The sequence below is a fragment of the Anguilla anguilla genome, chromosome 9 (assembly GCF_013347855.1).
Source record: "Anguilla anguilla isolate fAngAng1 chromosome 9, fAngAng1.pri, whole genome shotgun sequence".
Taxonomy (NCBI): Eukaryota; Metazoa; Chordata; class Actinopteri; order Anguilliformes; family Anguillidae; genus Anguilla; species Anguilla anguilla.
In genome coordinates, this window is record NC_049209.1 from 22,132,961 (window position 1) to 22,151,643 (window position 18,683).

General features: G+C 37.6%; 2 protein-coding genes across 7 annotated transcripts in view; both read right to left on the bottom strand.

The window, feature by feature from the left end:
* The window catches only part of arhgap32b (Rho GTPase activating protein 32b), a 121,069-nt gene extending 119,810 nt beyond the window's left edge, over window positions 1–1,259 (bottom strand). Inside the window, 1 exon segment of the mRNA XM_035432677.1 lies at window positions 697–1,259. The gene's annotated coding sequence lies outside the window, so the exon portion shown is untranslated.
* Window positions 1,260–13,049: 11,790 nt separating this feature from the next.
* igsf9bb (immunoglobulin superfamily, member 9Bb) overlaps window positions 13,050–18,683 on the bottom strand; it is a 134,285-nt gene continuing 128,651 nt past the window's right edge. For 5 of the 6 annotated variants that reach the window (XM_035433321.1, XM_035433318.1, XM_035433320.1 and 2 more), the window contains one exon: window positions 13,050–18,079. In XM_035433321.1, coding sequence (XP_035289212.1) covers window positions 17,865–18,079 — 215 coding nt within the window. In that variant the 3' untranslated portion in view covers window positions 13,050–17,864. The remainder of the gene's footprint in view (window positions 18,080–18,683) is intronic. The other variant, XM_035433323.1, reaches the window with a different exon arrangement.

Genomic DNA, 18,683 nt, shown 5'->3' on the forward strand with positions numbered 1-18,683 from the left:
ATTGGTTAGCTAACATAGCTTCTTAAACAGTACTTTAACTAATTTGAACAGTCATCAATTAATGTTAACAGATTAACGTTAACACTTCAAACGTTAAAAGTGAGAAAATCTTTCGTTCTGTTTTATGTCTGTGCCCAGCGAGTTACGAGCCATTTCCAATATATATTTCAACGATTCGCTGACCGGGCGCAAACGAGGATGTGTTGCATGTTTTCCCATTCAGAGCTAGTCAGGTCGCTAGGAATCACAAACAGCACGCGGGCAATAGTTTGTCAAATAAAAAACTGCAATCATAGGCAAGTTCGTTGGTTAACTATTTAGTTATCACTGTAACGCACCCTCTTTCAGCTATTGCTAGCAGTAACACTAGGCACCTAAATTGGCACACCCTCTGAATCCATGCGGTATTCAGTTAAAATAGCAAACATTACGAATAAACGCAAACTTTTTCACAGAAATGACCAATTTTTTATTAAACATCACCACGCCACTGTCGTTACGTAAGATAACCGTTAGCCCACGTTACTTACCTAAGTTAGGTACATTTGTATAGGTGTTAGCTAACATAAGTAAAGATAGCTTCCTATACACGCGAAGCGAGCTAACGTTAGCTAACCAGCCTAGTCCAACGTTCACCACAAAAAACGCAAAACCAACAAGGTAACGAAACACAAGGAGCGCGGTTTGCCATCTTACCTGTGAGTGGTGAAAAGCTGTTTTTCTGACTCGCTTTAGCAGTGTTTTTTCTTATGTTCTTCCACGACAGCTGCAAAAGCACAGCTTGACCCTCCACCGCCAAAAAGCCGCATTATAATAAAACGAATGGCAAAACGACCAATTTCACCTTACGCTAGACACGGTCAAAAAAGAGCATTCCTGAGTCGACGGTTCAGATAAGCGGTATGATAAATCCGTGGTAAAATTCCAATCGTGAGAAGTCGATTCAGACTAGTCAAGGAAGGTAACGTAGGTTGCTAGCTAAAAGCGCCCTCCTGGCTTTAAAACCAGCTGATTTAACGTTGTGTTCTCACTCCAGTGTGAGCAAAATGAGTGACGACACGTGATTCTTTCATCTGACCCGTCCGCAATGAGTTTATCTCCTTCTATGTTCAGTCAGTGAAGGGCAGCTAACCGGCTAGTTATCCAGTCACCTAAACGTTACCCAGCTAACGTTTTCCGCTGTGAAGCTGCCTCTTCGATGCGGACCTTCTGCTCTGCGTCCGAAAGTGTGTGCGCGCAGACCAGTTTCTGAACGCGCAGGACTGTGAGTACGCGCCTCCATGAGAGCGAGCAGAAGTTGCGGAGGTTGAGTGCGGTTTACTCGACAAGGTTATGATGACATTATTATTGTTGTCTTTGTAAATCAATTAGTATAGTCGTAGTACTACTACTACCAGTAGTAGTAGTAGTAGTAGTAATAATAATAATAATAATAATAATAATAATAATAATAATAATAATAATGTGCCATTTCTAATTAACTTGTCATTTATTGAACATTTATTTGCAATAACATGTATTTCACAGATCATTAATGTACATGCACATGAGTTTTTGCCGGAGGTTAGTCCATGGAGGGGTCTTTTTTAAAAAAAAGAATCAGGTACTGATTCTCAGATGTGACAATGCCTACAGTAACTTCAATCTGACAGTGCTAGTTCAAGTTTTATTTATTTATTTATTTATTTATTTATTTATTTATTTTAATCAAGGTAATATGTATGTTGAAAATCGTTGGTGGATCTCTCTATTTATTGGTTTGTCAGACTATCTATCAATCTATCTGTGGCTAGGTTGGTGATCTGTCAGATTTTTTTTCAGATAAGTTTTTAAGGTTAATTCTCAAAAAACAGAACTTTTTGAATACAAGTACTGCACGTATACATAGACTCCTTTTGTAAGTGAATCACCAAAGAACATTGCTGGGAAAAGATTCTGACCAGTGACAAAACAATAGTTTCAGATTTGTTAGACTTTAAGAACGAATTGTATGTTTATACAACAGTCCCATCGTGTGGAATTATTCTGTAACTACATCACACATTTGTAGTAAAACTGTCCATGGAAGTTTTCTTCAGCTTGACACTAAGTGACTTTCAAAACTAATTGAAGGTCCTTTGAAAAGATAACATCAAATACTTCATTATATTGTCATCCTTTGGGGGCTTAGAAAGGCAAACATTTAAACCTCTTTATCATTTCCAATAACTATATATTAATAAACAAACATAAACAAGTTTTTTTGTAAAATTTTATTATATCAAAATACAAAACATTTCTTGAGCAGAGTAAATGTTACATGGGACTTAAGCATCTGAAAATGTCAACTCAGTAATTTCTGCCCAGATTGCATGGCATGGTGGGGCAGAGGCTTGCGACATCATCAATGCAACACTGCCTTCATTGGCAGGGCAAACGTCTCCATGGAAATAGAATGTTAATGTCCTACAGCCTCTCTCTGGTACTCAGCAAGACCTTGAACACACCAAGAAACTGGTATAGAGAATCTCCCATCCTGCTTCACTTTATAGGTCAAACAGGAAGACCGCTGTCCTTAATTTGGTGTTACAATTTGTTGTTTTACATCCACAAAATGAAATAGGGCAGTAGAATGTTATAACAGTTCATGGACAGAACCAGCAACCAGAAGGTTGCATGCTTAAATCATGGGTGGAGTACTGTTGTTAACCCTAGAGGAAAGAAAGTAAGCTGAACTGTTTAATTGATTAACAAGCTGTTTAAATGGATAGTATGTCAATGTAAGCATTATATGTTCCCCAGGTCAGGGGCACATGTTATGTAAACAAATAAGGAAAATGGTAATTCCATGTTAGTAATAGATGTCAGCCCAGCTAAAGCATTTTCTTCTATTTCAACACAAGCATGAAACTGCTGTGAAACCAAAAACATAAAGGAGGCCTATTAACTCATCCATGGGAACCTTGATGACTGGATACACTGGAAGCTCACTTCTTATTTCCAATTAATCATATGTATGTATGTATGTATGTGTGTGTGTATGTGTGTATGTGTGTGTGAGAGAGAGAGAGAAAGAGAGAGAGGGACAGACAGACAGACAGACAGACAGACAGATAGATAGATAGATAGATAGATAGATAGATAGATAGATAGATAGATAGATAGATAGATAGATAGATAGATAGATAGATAGAGTACAACTTGCAGTAAACTTTCCTTTCTGGCAAGTGTAAAGTTATCTCCATTATCAGAAATCATCATTTTGAAAAGACTTGGGAAGAGGTCAGGGATCTGTGGAAAGACTATGTCCAGATTTCAACATTGGCTGAGAGTCGGGATGTCTGAGATGATGTCAGATGAAGGGTAGCCATTTGCTTCTCAACATGTATAAGAGACATTCTCAGGTGGGGTGTGTTCAACCTCCTGCTGAGCAGAGACCAAAACATGCAAAAACAATACAGCAAAATATTATGTTACATAAGGCTTTGGTACAGCACCATATATACGTTTTTCCTCTCTTTAACAGAAAAAATGTATCTGGGGAAAAATAAAAGGTACCTGAAATGGTAAACATTAACCCTCTGGCTGCCTCGACTTTATTTTAAATTATTAGTAATGACGTGAATTAACCCACTAAACAGAAATAACCAAAGTATGTGAAATCAACCCACATTTTGGATTTGAAAGTGTTTTTGGGGCAAACAAGTACATGAAATATACAAAAAAAGTGGTCCTTCAAAGTGGTACAAAAAAAATAAATAAATACATCGCACGATAAAAATCAAAACAGTAGCCTATAGGCTAATCAGCGTTTGTTGGAAGCACGATCAAGAACAGACATACAGTAATCATACAATTTTAACCAACAATATGTTTTAACATCTGTTAAACTTAAAATGTTATTTTTGTACGCATTAGTAGTTAACGATGCATGATAAAAATATATATAAAGGCAAAACATGACGTGTATAAAGCGACATTACATTCTCATGTGTTCAGTGCTGGTAAACTTTGAAAGTGTACAACATAATCCTTGTGTATTTCTTACAGAATAATAGGCTATGTAACAATGTTTTAATATTCATGGCGAATGTGTTGTTAATGAATGCCAACATGAGAGGCTACCTCAAAAAGTTACCAAATCAGATAACGCGTACAATAAAAGCATAATATAGGCTATGTAATCTAACTGGTTAAAGTTGAGCTTACGGTTATAATGCGTCTCCCTCGTTTATGCACAACAGGTAGACCATGAAACATAACAACCAACGACAGTTAAACGGAAGCCAATGATAGTGGCAAGTCCCCCTTTCCGTCAAAATGAACACAGCGTGGACTGTGATAGGAATATTTGGGGGAGACAGGGCTAACAGTGCATTAGACATCTGTATTGCATTCACTGGAGCTTCCGTTTCATCAAACGCTGAGCGGACAGAAAACGGAAAGTACGAATAAATAAAGCCAAATTACGGTGAAGTCTAGAGGACACCAGAAGGGTAATATCACTGCAGTTGTGTGCTTGTAAACAGTGTTCAGACAATTTTTGTATTTATAAACCTGTAAAAAGTATGTGAACGCGTGTCGTTACCACCAGTACCGGCACTGGAAAAATCTGAGCTTGGAAGGAACTTGGTTTTATTTAGACAAATAATCCAGTGTCAAACAATGACAGTAATAATATTTATAATAAAAAGCATGCTTATAACCTCTTTAAGTCATTGCTTATCGGGTGCTAAGAAACCCTTCAAATAATACAGTAAATATGTTTCCAATCTATGACTCATCCCTTTGCTCTTTTCATTTTTGAAAGGGACAATTTCCAAATTCATTTAAATTTCAATGCCTAAATAGGTAAAGCGGGCATTTGGTTTCCTTGTGATTCTGGGGATTTTTATCCTCGCCTTTAGAGGCTTCGCACTTTTTGATGATACGGTTCGTAGTTGTAATACATCTAACCCCCAGTTTGCCCAGCCTCTTTGCATGATTAATCTAATGTCACTCTGCTTGTCCCACATCCATAGTAAATACAATGAACACTCAGCACAACACTAAGATTAAACGTATTGCCTGCACAACTACTGACTCTGTATCTTTTACGGAAAGTACCATATTACTACTTTCTCTGTTAATTAAAACAGTGCTTACGATGTGAGTGAAGCAAAGTGTTTGACTGTGATCAAGAGCACCACAAAACAGTTTGAAAATAGCACCAGGTGATAATGTGTAGGCCTACAACGCAACTGCAAAGTCGACACGCGCCAACAAAATGTTTCAAGACAATGTTAATATGACACGTCCAGTTTGGAAGAGACCGACTTCTGCAACGTAATACACTGTTTTTTTCTACCAGAAAGCAGGCATGTATTTGTTTGCTGCTCCTCTATCCAACAGACTTCTGCAACCCTGAACCTCTAGAGGCAGGATACATAACCTACCATTTCATAACAAAGAGCCTAAATTGGAAACACACTTGTAGATTTTTTTTTTTTTTGTTCATTTTGTTTCGTTTCTTTAAAAATGTGTAGGACCCCCGATTCTGTCTATTTTCTTTTTCTTTTTCAGAGCAGCTTTAAATAGTATTGTTTACGTACACATACGCAATAAAATATTAACTACCAGTACAGTCTGTTGACTAGAGGAATATTGACTACACATTTGTTGTACTGTGCTGCTGTACAGATCGTGAAGGGGGGTCCATGTTAAGAAAATGTTCCCCAAAAGTCACAAAGAGTTTGAGATATAAGATACAGGGTTCAGGCGCCAATCAGAACGCTCCTGCACCGCGACTGGTAAACTTGGCCCTCAAGCTCTGATAGTCATCTTGGCCATCGACTTGGACAATAGAAGAGACTTGCACAATGTGGGCTACAAACCATACCATGACACGTCAGATGAAATGGCCAAGTAAACCATCATGCCAGGTCCAAGTTTTTTGGAGTTGCAGTCTTGTTTCCTCCACAATTTCCACTGGTTATGATTATCTTTGTTTGTCAGCTTTCAGAAGAGGAGAAAGAAAATGATCCATGATTGCCCATTTAAATTTTCTCTTCTTACAACTTTGGCTAAAACACTATAGCTGTATGGGTACTTAGGCGAGTTAAAGTTGGAGTGACGCAAGGGCCTTTCAAGGTCGTAACAAATTAATTCAACTTAAAAGTTGTTAATAATATCGAATACTACAAATCAGAGGTAAGAAATCCATTACAATCGAAGGTAATCATAACCAGTAATAAAAACAAGTCATCATCCGTCAAGAGATTGTTTGAAAAGACGCACTGCATGGATCAGATTTTGACAACCCAGATCTTGTTATTAAATATGGATTTGATCAAAACCCTGTATCTGCCTCGCACTCTTTACGGACAATTTATATATGTCACTCAGAAAATGTATGGTGTACAATCTGTATTTATTCATTAAATTTTATACAGAACTGAAATTCTGTGCTTCTAAGAAGCCTATGCGTGAATAAAATATCAATATTTATTTAATGTTACAGTATTGCTTAAAGCAGCAATGGATATAAAAATAAAATAAAGTAACTTTCTTATATCTCAAAAAATGACACACTAAACAAACAAAAATAACCCTTTCCCCAAGTGCGGATAAAAATATCCGCAATGGTTACTAACGTTACATTTTGTTATATAATTATATTTAATAATATGAAGTCTTAAACCTAAATTCATTTGTAGCATTTAGCAAAATTTGATTATTCACATTGTAGATATCTATAATAGAGGTCTGCTACATGTCAAGTCACACCTTTCCAATGAAGCAGATTTTAAACAATATATTCCCATTCAACCATAAGCTTCCTTTGTGTGCGCCATTTTAAATTTATACAAAAAATATATTGCCAGACCTTGCTTATATTTACAACGTGAGACAAAAGTGTGTGTCTGAGTGTGCGTCAGTGGTAGACCATGACAGCATATTTCATACTTTTCTCCCTCAACTGTGACCAGGTCCCGGTTTCGCTAGCAAGGCCAAACTGTCTAACTGTTGCCAATCAGCTTCCGCTTCTCTTTCTCTAGATTTGCACCAAATCGCCATGTGCAATGCCATCATTAATATTATGCACCATATTTTTTTGGAAAACGACCTATATAATTGCGCAGTGGCCCCAAACGAATAAACTGGAGAGGGATGAAACATTATTGACTGAACATTTCAAGGATCTGCGAGATTCCTATTAATTTCAGTATATTCTCTTGATCTAGTGAGCACAGGCTAGTAGAGTGGTGAATGGCAACTCTCCAGCTTCGTAGTGCGTTGGTTAGTGATACTGTTTTGAAATAATAATAAAAAATCGGGCAACCTGCGGAGTCAGGCTCTACAGTTTTATGGAACCGAGTAGAATGCCCAATGTTAATTAAATTCTAACAGAGTAGGCTACATATGAGTATAATAGGGACCATAGCCTATATAATCTGTAAGAGTTTATTTAAAACTGAACATTTTACTGTGAAGAATATTGAATGGAGTCCGGATGATGCCATATATGCCTAATTATTTTTCGTAGGCTACAACTATTGCGAAAAAGCTAGTGTTTTACACGCTGAACAACAGTGAAAGACTTGGACTCTATTCTTACTCCAGTTATTTCTGGCGTCATCTCATTAAACGCATGAAATGAAATATTCGAGCTTCAGTATGAAAACATGCACGCGCACGCATGTTGGCCACTTACACACGCATTTACTCAAGGTATACTATAGTCTATGTCATATGTACCTCAGTGTTTAGCAACATAATTGCTAAAAATAGAAATTATTTAAATTAAGACTTACATTTAAACATTAGGCCTACATCTTCAACGCGCCAGACACACAGCACATTCTACCGCGTAGCCTACTTTATTGTCTATTTTTCTCCGTGGCATAAATAAGAAACAGTAACCGTCTTGTCTTTTCTGAATCTGTTACAAAAATATCTTCTGATAAATAGCAACGATGCCCATCTACCTTACCTAACAAGGATAGGTCTCTAGCGACACATATTGGCCGTCAGCAGACGCCGAACACGACCGAATTATACCGCGCGGTCTAGTCTATTATTCTTGTACCATCAGACGCAAACGCGCATGCAAAGGACAGCCATTCTCTCACTCGATATTTATAGCAGTAAATATTATATAGAATCTCATACGTACACACAGTTTCGACATAAAAAAAATGTTTTAAAAAAATCCCACAAAGAATGTATAAGTCTGTCGGCAAAGCATATCCACAATCTAAAGCAATATTTTTAAATGCACGTCCGAACACCTCGCAGTTATGTTTAGGAAAATGTATAAATCGCTGCCACTTTCATAGATGAAATGCACCACATATACTGCATCTTGAATTATATTTAAAAAGCACATATATTTTGTAAATAAACTTCACAATACACGATGAATTGCACGTATGAGTGGCAATGATTGATATGTTGGCCAACTGAAATAAATAGCCTAAAGAAAACCAGTCACTGTGAATTTTAGAGAAAACTTATAATGAACAATAATACGCACGTTATATGCAAATACGTTATATGTAGCACACATCAAGGCCGTGCGGAGACTCTCTCAGGGCCGATGATCAAAGTGAGAAAAGGGCAAAGAAACCTAGAACCTAGTTATTTCACAGAATATATTTTGTCAAAACAAATGAATACAAATGTATGACAGCAACAATAATAATACTTTTTTAAAAATCAAATCAATGGGGCACATCGGGCACTTGGGGCAAAAAGGGCAGGTGCTCTGGTTACCCGAAGCCCTCCCTGCATGAGCCTGCCACACATTAACTTTTACTACACAGGGACTGATTTAGTAATGCTAAGTTTAAACGTTGGTGAACGTATGCAGTGAAATAATTGCCATGGCATAACAATAATTACGCTATGTGAACAGATCTTATTAGTTGAAAGATCATTGCACACAACCAAGCTTGTTATAAAAATAAACAAGAAAGATTGATTGGTGTCATATTACAAATGCATGTGTGGACCTTATAGTGGTTCCATAATGTTTGTTTGTGTGAGGAATGTACGTTTATTGATGTGATTACAGTGATTATACACTGAATATGGACGATTCAGCATTTTAAGAAAAATGGTACTGCAATCATGAGTGAAATTTAAAAAAAATGATTTGCTAACATGATGACAAACCTGACCTGAACACCACACTACACCCTATCAACAATTAATTAATTAATTAATTAATTCAGATAACAGAGCTGCATCCTGACTGTCCAAGCACTGTAGGCAGGTATATGTTCATAAGACCTTCCTGAAAAACCAGGCCCATTCAATCTATCCACTCCCCTGCATGTTACCATATATTGATATTTCCTATTTGCTTATACACTCTTGTCTTAGAATCTTATACATAAGATCTATATGTATACATTTTCCATCATATATATTATCTATGTCTTTTAAAATACATATTCTACAGTGGATGACTGGAATAAATTGACATCAAATAAAGTTAGCTTACTTTTGAGTAATGTTTTTTAAGTTTAGATACTGTCCCTAGCTAGTATTAGCCCAGCATTAGGACAACTTAATTTAGCCTATAGCTTAGGCGACACTATATCAATGAGCACTAAGCAATAATCTGAAAATTAAGTCCTGATCGGGAGAAAATATGTGTGTCAGCCAATGACTGGGTAGGTATTTATTTTGATTTACAGGCATACTATGCAGGATTTCTTTTCTTGCTTTTCTCCTGTGTTTACAATCAAAAGTATCTCCTCCATTCTCGATCCTGCCTACAACCCCATGGTAGTGACGAAGCTCACACACTAACAAAACAACAAGATATTTTCCTCTGGCTAGCAATGTCGTTAGATTTGTAACATCATATTGCAGACTGCTGGAATATAGCGATAGCTACATTCATACCAGTTAGGCAGCCACAAGTATGCCAAAATGTTCGACTGACATCTGATAGCAAAAACATTCACTTCGCTGTCACAGCTAACTTTAGCTTAGTGGTGATGGAACTGACCTACGCTAGCCACTACTAGCACAGCACCAGTGGGTTCCAATCTACCCCAGCCTGCCTGGAAGAACGGCAAAATTCTGTAACATTAGCACATATTCATAAACACATCATTTCATTGTCGCTTTTATTTTTATTGATTTATTATTATAATTTTCTTTTGCATCTTTTCATAGTCTAACTTTGTGTGTCAGACTGAGTTATATAGCAGCAAAGTTATATTGCTCTCCCGCTTTGTAGCTCAATGGAAGGCCACCTTCCCCCAAATCGGTGAAGAAGCCTAAAAGACCTCCAACTTGCTGCCTAGTACAAGCCAACCCCTATAGCAACAAAGGCATAAGACCGCACATTCACCTAAAATGTGAATTTAGTGAAAAATGCAATGTGTCTCTCTGACCACTGTCTGTTGTAATCAAACTGCAGCCGTATCCAGAAAAAATACATAACTTATACGCAATAGTAGGATTTGCCGACTGGTAGACTCACCCCTATTTCCCAGCTAATGATAGCCAGCCAGCCCATATAAGCCGAGAGAAGTGGATTGGAATATAATTTTGTTATTCTTATTCTATTGTTACTTAGTAAAAAATGTAACCCACTACAAATTCACAGGCCATCATGGCCAGCCAGCTAACAATGCAAAACATACCTGAATTTAGTTATCTAATAACGACAGCTACCTAACATTAGCGAACGCTCACCAGCCACTTGGTTAGCGTTAGGATAGCTACCAAGGTGGCCTTATCTCTCCAACACTAACCCAGCTGAATAGGCACCACTGTAGTAGCCAATCCATACACTTTTCAGAATAACAAATGCAGGCAAGCAAGAACTGAACAGAAGTAAACACAGAAACAGAATGCCAGTGCATCATAGTAATGACTGAGCATGGTTGTTTTATAATATTTTCAAGGTGAAAAATCCTGCATAGTATGCCTTAAAACAAAAAAACAGAGAGGAGGAAAAAGAAAACAGCAGTTTTAAGCCGAGCACTAATATGTGTTAATTTTGCCCTCAAAACATATACAAATGCTCCTTTTATACATTTCTTAATTATTTCATATAGCTATTTTCTGTAGTCATCCACATCTTCCTGGCATTCTCTGCCTTGCATTCAGCAAAGTCATGTACTGTGTCAATGTATAAAATATATCAACAAATGTGTGTTTAATATTTGTAAAAGATTCAGTGGCATCTGCCTTCAAAATGAATTAAAATATATTTCACCAATTTGCGGAGTAAATTCACTGACCAAACATTACTCTGAAAAAACCACACAAATGTCTAATGTCTGTAATTCATATTTTTAGATTTAAAAGTAAGCCATTATTTGGGGTCTGTAAAAATAACACATTGATTAATGATGGATAGATTTTCCACATCCAATCAGCACAGCTTAACGTACATGGTAGCCCTTGGGAAACAGTTGGAACAATCGGCACAGGATGCAGGCTTATAAAAGGCAAATGCTATGTTCTGCAGTGTACATATCTGTCCTACTCTCAATAGTCCTTTCCAATCCAAGCTCCACTGAATGTTTTTTTCAAGCTCACTATTACAGATCACTATGCCATGTAGTCACAGACTTTTCACTATTTTCAGTAAGGTTTGCCTGGTATTCTCCACCAAGCTTACAGCTTAGCAAAACTGGAAAGGGCTTTTTAAAGATTCAATTCCAAAGGCCCAGTGTCAATTTCACTGCTACGTTCTTTTGTCCTTAGAAACACATTCTTACACCACATAGGCTGTATTGTCAACCAGGGATGGGAAGTTTCAATTGACTTGGATTACAGGGCCTCATCATTCATTTGCAATTCCCACACTTTGATTGTGCCAGTGATGTAACTGTACTTCCATACGTCTGACTGGTGCACACACAGACTCATGTCTATGTGAGCCTGACTTGTGAACTGCGGTGTGATATTAAGTGGTTGTATGTTTGTCTGCGCTCTCCCAAACAGAGAAGAATTGCAGCAGTGAGCACTCTTATGAAGCAATACAGCACAAGAGCCTTTGCTGTATCATGAATAGAGTCACTGCTACAGGGGTATTATTAGGCACAACGCAAAGCAGAGTGCCGGCAACCCCCTGTAGTCATGACTGTATTCAAGATGCAGCATGACCTCTCATAAAATGGTTACAATATATAGAAGCAATTAATTGTTGACGCACTATTATTTGTTTTGTAATATTAGTTTTAAGTAAGGATTTGTATGTGGAGTGATCCTGTTTACATCTACATCGACATTTACATCCATATCAGGTGATCTGTGTAGTAGTTACAGCCAACAGAAATAAACAGGAACTTAAGATCAGAACTTAAGATAGCCACAGTACAGGCCTGGGAGAGCATCACCAGGGAACAGTCTGGTGATGTCTATGGGTCACAGACTTCCGCAGTCATCAGATGCAATCACGGCTTTAGTGCAGATTATGCTAATTATGTTAATTAGTCTAATTACCTTTGCTCACCTAAAATGGGGGGACTATGTATAAAAAATAATTTCTACAGTGATCACCCAATATGGATGTAAATACCCTCAAATTAAACCACACATTCTGAACTTTAACTTCACATTCATTGTTTCATTTCAAATACAATGTGCTGGAGTACGGAGCCAAAACAACAAAAATAGTGTCACTGTCCCAATACTCCTGCATTTACCTATATATACAATTAGGCATTCCAAATTGAGGAGAAAAGAAATTAAGATTAATTTCCATAAATTATTTGCATTTAAGTGAAATAGATATATATCTGATGTAATATTATGATCTGTCAGATCAAATTTTCCATTTTGTTGCATGAAGTTCAGACGATTCTACCTTGGCTGACCCCCAGAGGTAAAGCGTAAAATTATTACATCAAGAAATGTGGTTTTAGCCAAAGTTTCTACCTGATTAAATTAACCAAAATCCTAAATGAATGACAAAATGAATTATGTCAGTACTGAAACAAAAATAAACGAATGAGACACGGCAAAAAATTGACCACTTTCATAAATTGCTGGCATTTCTAAATTGGAATTAATATTGCAATATAACAGTCAACCTCATGGATATACTTTACATTCTAGAATAGTGTATGGTACCAACAGACACAGGATCAATAGTTAGTTTTTTTTTGTTTTTTTTTTTGTTTTTGATAATGTAGTCGATAAGCTTTTTTGAGTATGAAAGTGAGGAAAACAGCAAATGCATTTACTCTTACTTTTCATTGTTTTAAAAATTATATAAAAGCAAAGTAAGACACTTAACTCTTTTTCAACTGCATTGTATTCAACTTAACTTAACACAGCAAGTGTCTATTTGGCTATCCAATGGAAAACAATTGTCAATGCATTACATTTGTTGGTCTAAAACCAAATCATTCCTATACAAAAGGAAAGTATTTATTGCAAGTTCTACCCCCATTGTTTCCATTTGATAACCGGCAGATTTTCACAATAATGAAGCGTCCTTCTCTCAAAGAAGACCAGGGGTTTGATGAAAAGGTGTCTCTATTCACAAGATGGAAATCACATCTACTGATACTGCTTATCAAAAGACTATGGAATACTCACAGAAAACTTATTTTAGATTTTTATGCTATGGTATAGTACACCAACTTCAATGCTGAAGTCTGGTTTTGCAGTACTACAAGTCAAAAACCCAATCGAAACCTAAATAATGGCTAATTTGACCAAAAACGAAACAAGTAGTAGTAAGTTTTCTCATAAAGTTGTACAACTATTTTCCTTATGCACAGCAACCACAGAGCTTCAATATTAAAGAAAAAAAGTGCCGCCTGTTTAAATGAGTTTATTTAAGGGGAAATTATATTTTAGCTAGACTGAATCTGTCCATACTATTCCTCCATTATAAAATGCTGCTGTCCTTATTTCTCCATGTCAACATGCTGTTATCCTATGCTTAGCCAAAATGTCTGCACACACAGTAAGTTTCGGGGAAGGAATAAAGATTCCTCACCCATCCTCCAGTTAAACAAAATCTGTATGAAATGAAAATTATCACAACCATGTAAACAGATCGAGTTCAAAGTACTTTTTTGTTGCTACAAAATGTTAATGTGTATACATAGCACCTCCTTTGATGTCACATTTTAAAAAATAAATAAACCACCAAGAAGTGGACTACAAATACTTCTGCACCTTCCACTTTAAATTTCCTTGGCTAAAACAACAGAAAAAAAAGTATTTTTAGTGTTCTTGAAATATATTTAAAGTGGAAGCTTCAAACTGTGACTAAAGATTCCTGCCAACTACACAAATGTAACCTCTTCAACCCTTTATCCTTTGAAGCCTACATGATATTAATTTCAGGAGCACACTGCCTTGACAAAAGCTTAGGGGTGTGTCATTTATCACTAAAAGAACAAAATTTTGTCTTCCGCCACATCAAGTGCCAGGCCAAATGTTAGTCATTGACTTTCTGCAGCATGTGAACGATTTGCAAATGTGTATTTTTGTTTCATTTAAGCTACTTAGTCCATTAAAATGAAACTAAGACATGGATAATATGAAGGGACTTAATTAAAGTTTCAAGAGACTTCCCAGCCTTTAGTAACCTAAGGTAACCATCGTTCCACAACTACATAATGTATTTAGTGTGCCCAGCAGTAAGAGCGTAACATGCCACCAGTGGCCCAGCAACCACACACATCTCAGCCCTACAACCTCAGAGTCCTCCGAGCGGGTCAAACGCTCACACTATCCTGACATCGCCCTGCTGCCCATATATAATCATAATATTACAACATCTATGTCAAATAATCAACATTAGATCGCACCAGTAATAAATGAAATGTTTAGAAAAATCACTGTTGTGGAAAAGCACCAATTTGAGCCTTGAGAGATGTTGTGCAGTGGGTGTTAAAAAGCTTGCAGCAGACAGACCTTAAATCAGACCTTAAATCACAAATACTGTTGAGTCACTGTTTCATTTAATGGCAATTTGATCACGGCCCTTTAATGTAGTGCCCTGGATTTGGAAATTTTAAATTATGAGTCTCAAAGCTTTCTACACATTTGCAACGGAAAGGTAGTTTTTAGAACCTTTGTCCAGGGAAGTGGTCTCCAGTTCAGCTACTAACCAATCTGTTGCACATTTCACATAGAAATGCTCATTTTGGGAGAAGTAGAGCCACTTGTTAAACCATTGCAATTAAGGTCATTGTCTACTGACTATATATAATTTAATGATGATTCCCATGAGTTGATTTTGGTTTGTTTGGTTGTATTTACCAGTTCCTTAGGCAGAATTTAATCGCACATTCTGATGCCATTTACACATTTTAGTGCACTACTGACCAGCCTGAGAGTCAGTGATGGACATCTGGCTCCGTTCATGTGACCTGACATTGGTTGTGCTGCTCTTCTTTTTGCATACTATGTATGCACATTTCTGTGACTGGCCCAGGTCTGTCACATGGGCAGCTTCAAACTGTCAGGGAAAAGTACACACTGTGTGCAATGAGAAAAGCAACACAGCCAGAAGCAGGAACAAAGATCACTGATCTGGGATGCGACCCCTGCCCAGGAAGGAGAAACGGACTGGGAGGAACCCGCCCTATTGACACTCACTCCAGCCAAGTTTAGGCCTTGGCTTCTTTTGGTATCTCTCAGGGCCAGCTTTAACTTTAGCCCAGCTGTGTATACTGAGATACAGGGGTGTGATGGCTCTGACCACATGATGATGCAAACATTTGCTAGACTGAATTGCTCTCATCTGAGAAATGGATGGTCACAAATAGGTCAACAGGACTGTACTCATGACATCCCACAGGAGTCATAGTATCAGACCAGAAAAACCTTGGTACAAACACACCTCTGGTCAGGTTGACTTCTGTGAGTGGGGGAGGCGGACGCCTGCGGCAATGGGTTGTGACAGCAGAACCCCCATGCAGCATTACCACCACCGCCCCACTGCAGCAAATACGCAATGGTTCAGTCCAGACCAGTCCATGTCCATTCCTACTGGAGAATACACACAAACATGTACAGATTAAGCACCCTTTGATGTTGAGAATCTAAAATAAACACTTCAGCTGCAATAGATGGCCTCTTGTAGCCCCGCTATCCCACAATTGTGTTTGTCCCATCAGTGAGTTTGAGGCCTCTTCATGGTACAGAATGCAGACGTGAGGACTTTGGAGGTGCCTGTAGGCCACAGCTGGGCAACTACACAAAGTAACAACAAACAGCAACAACTTATATGACCCAATGGATGTCAAGGCTACAAATATGGCCAACAAAGACAGTTAATTTAGTTTTACAAATAAAAATAAAAAACAGGCAACTAGATGCATTATGAGCCCTAGAGAGGCCCATAAGAAGCCTTCTATATATTTAAGTTAGAGCTCTCCCCAACATGAAATAAAAAATACTATAGTATCTTATGGCACAAAATCCTATCCTCCTCACAGTACAGTACATGTGTTGTTTTTATTGATTAAGGAAGTGGTAGTATTTTTGGCATTACTATAGTACTTTTTGTGTCTAGGGATAGGAGCCCTCTAAACCAAACATACTGGCAAGAGTGCAAGGAATATGAATAAAATGTGACGACAAATGTATATAGCCACTGAGCACCATAACCAAGATTTTGCTCCAGTGCAATTTTGTTTTTATTTTTTTTGGCTTTTTCAGAAGAGAATAAGCCAAAACCTAATAGTGAAAACACACATGAAAAACTCAAGGCTTCGGTTATAATGATAGCACTTAAATGCTCAACAAGTATTTTTTTAAATCTACAAATATAAAATCTCCCTTTATATTTGACATTCTATTTAGGGTTACATTTGTGTTTGGCTGCAGCGAAGAAAACAACCCTCTGTTCAAAACAGGCGCATCTCTGATTGTGCTTTACATTAGAAAGCCTTTCCTGTGGTTTGACAATATGAAACATTCAAAGGAACCAAGCGGTGCTTCTGAAATTTTAACTAAGGTTTAAGAATTTATCATGGTCCACGAATAGTGAAAGAAGAGAACCAAGGACACCCCGCCTATGACTGAAGTGTGAATTTTACAAAACATGCTTTTGCTATTTTACAGGAATCTTGTGTGTTTAAGTGGAAAATCAACACAGCAAATTATCTACAGGAACATGATAACAGCTTACTGCGAAAAGTTCAATGTTAACTGTTGTTGTTAACATCGTTAACTGTTAATTAACAGATTAAATAAAGAATTCTGCTTTAAATAGAAATACAAATAAATCTGTCTAAGGGAAGGTGTAAGTCCATGTGTTGTTACTAAACCCTTGTCTGTGGTAAACTGTTCAGTATTCTGAGGTATATATTGTAGAAGCAAAAACCCTGTGTTCTACAAATGAGGTGACTGTCCCTAAGGAAGGGAACACCGGCAGACTAAAGCATATGACGGAATGTGAGCAGTGTGATTGGTTGCTGTAAACGACTGTGACCCACTAGACTTTAGGTTGCAAAATCTTTTGATGGTCTGTTAAGTTGCAGGAACACTGAGCAAAGTTTCTCAACAAAATGTCATAATAATACTGTAATAGATTTTTGAAAAAGGTTTGACATACATTTTTAAATGACTAAACATTAAAATAAACGTTTTACCATCTAAATCTTTATACATTCCTAGTGATCTGGTCCCTTGTAAATTAGGCAACCTTTTGAAAGCTACGCCTTCCCCTCTAATTTTCTGTTTTGTTTTGCACTGGAGTAAAACTTTGGAAAAAAAAAATGAATAAAGCACTCTTCATTCAATTAATAAAACAACAACAGTACAACCCCAAAGGGTAAAACCATTGGTTCTGGATGCGGATGGCAATCAGTGATTTGCTGGGCCAAATCAGGTGATATTCAGTGGAGAAGGTTGCAAGGTGAGATGGAAAGGGGTAGAGACATGGTTTTAGCTGGGCGGTCTCAGAGAAGCGTGGCGTGGTCTGGGTCCCCTGTATCCATGCTGGCCAGAATGGCTTTCTGGTCCTCCCGGGGCGGGCGGCGGTACAGCAGAGCGGAGAAGCGGGCGTACGGGTCCTGTCTGGCCGGCCTTTTCTTCTTCTTGCGGAGGTAGAGAGCTTCTTCGGGCTGGAGTACCTGAGAGGCGTGGAGCTGCTGGGTCTGAGAGGGGGCCACACCTGGGAAGGGTGATGACGGGCAGTCAGAGAACCAGCAAAGATGGGCTGGCATGAACATGCGCTAAGCAAAGAGTCAAAATGGCCAAAGACAAAAACTGGGAACACCACACCATTTGGGTTCAAATAACCAGCCCAATATCAATGGTGTAGTAAGCCATTGTTTTATTTTGCATTATACCTAAACATTAAACTTCTTTTGAAAAACAACAACAAAGCATTGAGACTCCTGAGAAGTTGTGGGACTGTTGTGGCTATGAGTCATAGCACTTTCAAGACACTAATCAACATCAAAATTGAATTCTCTAAAAAAGTTATATCCATTGAAATTCAATAAATGTATAAAACTTTTTATTTGGAGCTTAATATTGCATACAGTCACAAGCAAATAAAAAATAGGGGAGTCTATTTTCCTGCACGATATGGTTTCTAGTAGGTTTTTCCCCGGTGTCTCTAGTATTAAATAGTGGGAATTCTTCTTGTCCAGAAAGACAAATGCACCAGCTCCTTTGGGATAATTCCTGTTGCCTCCTTTTGCATTTATGCCCTCCAGCAACCTCTTGGTGACTATCACCATAATATGCTTTCATTAACATTTATGAAGATT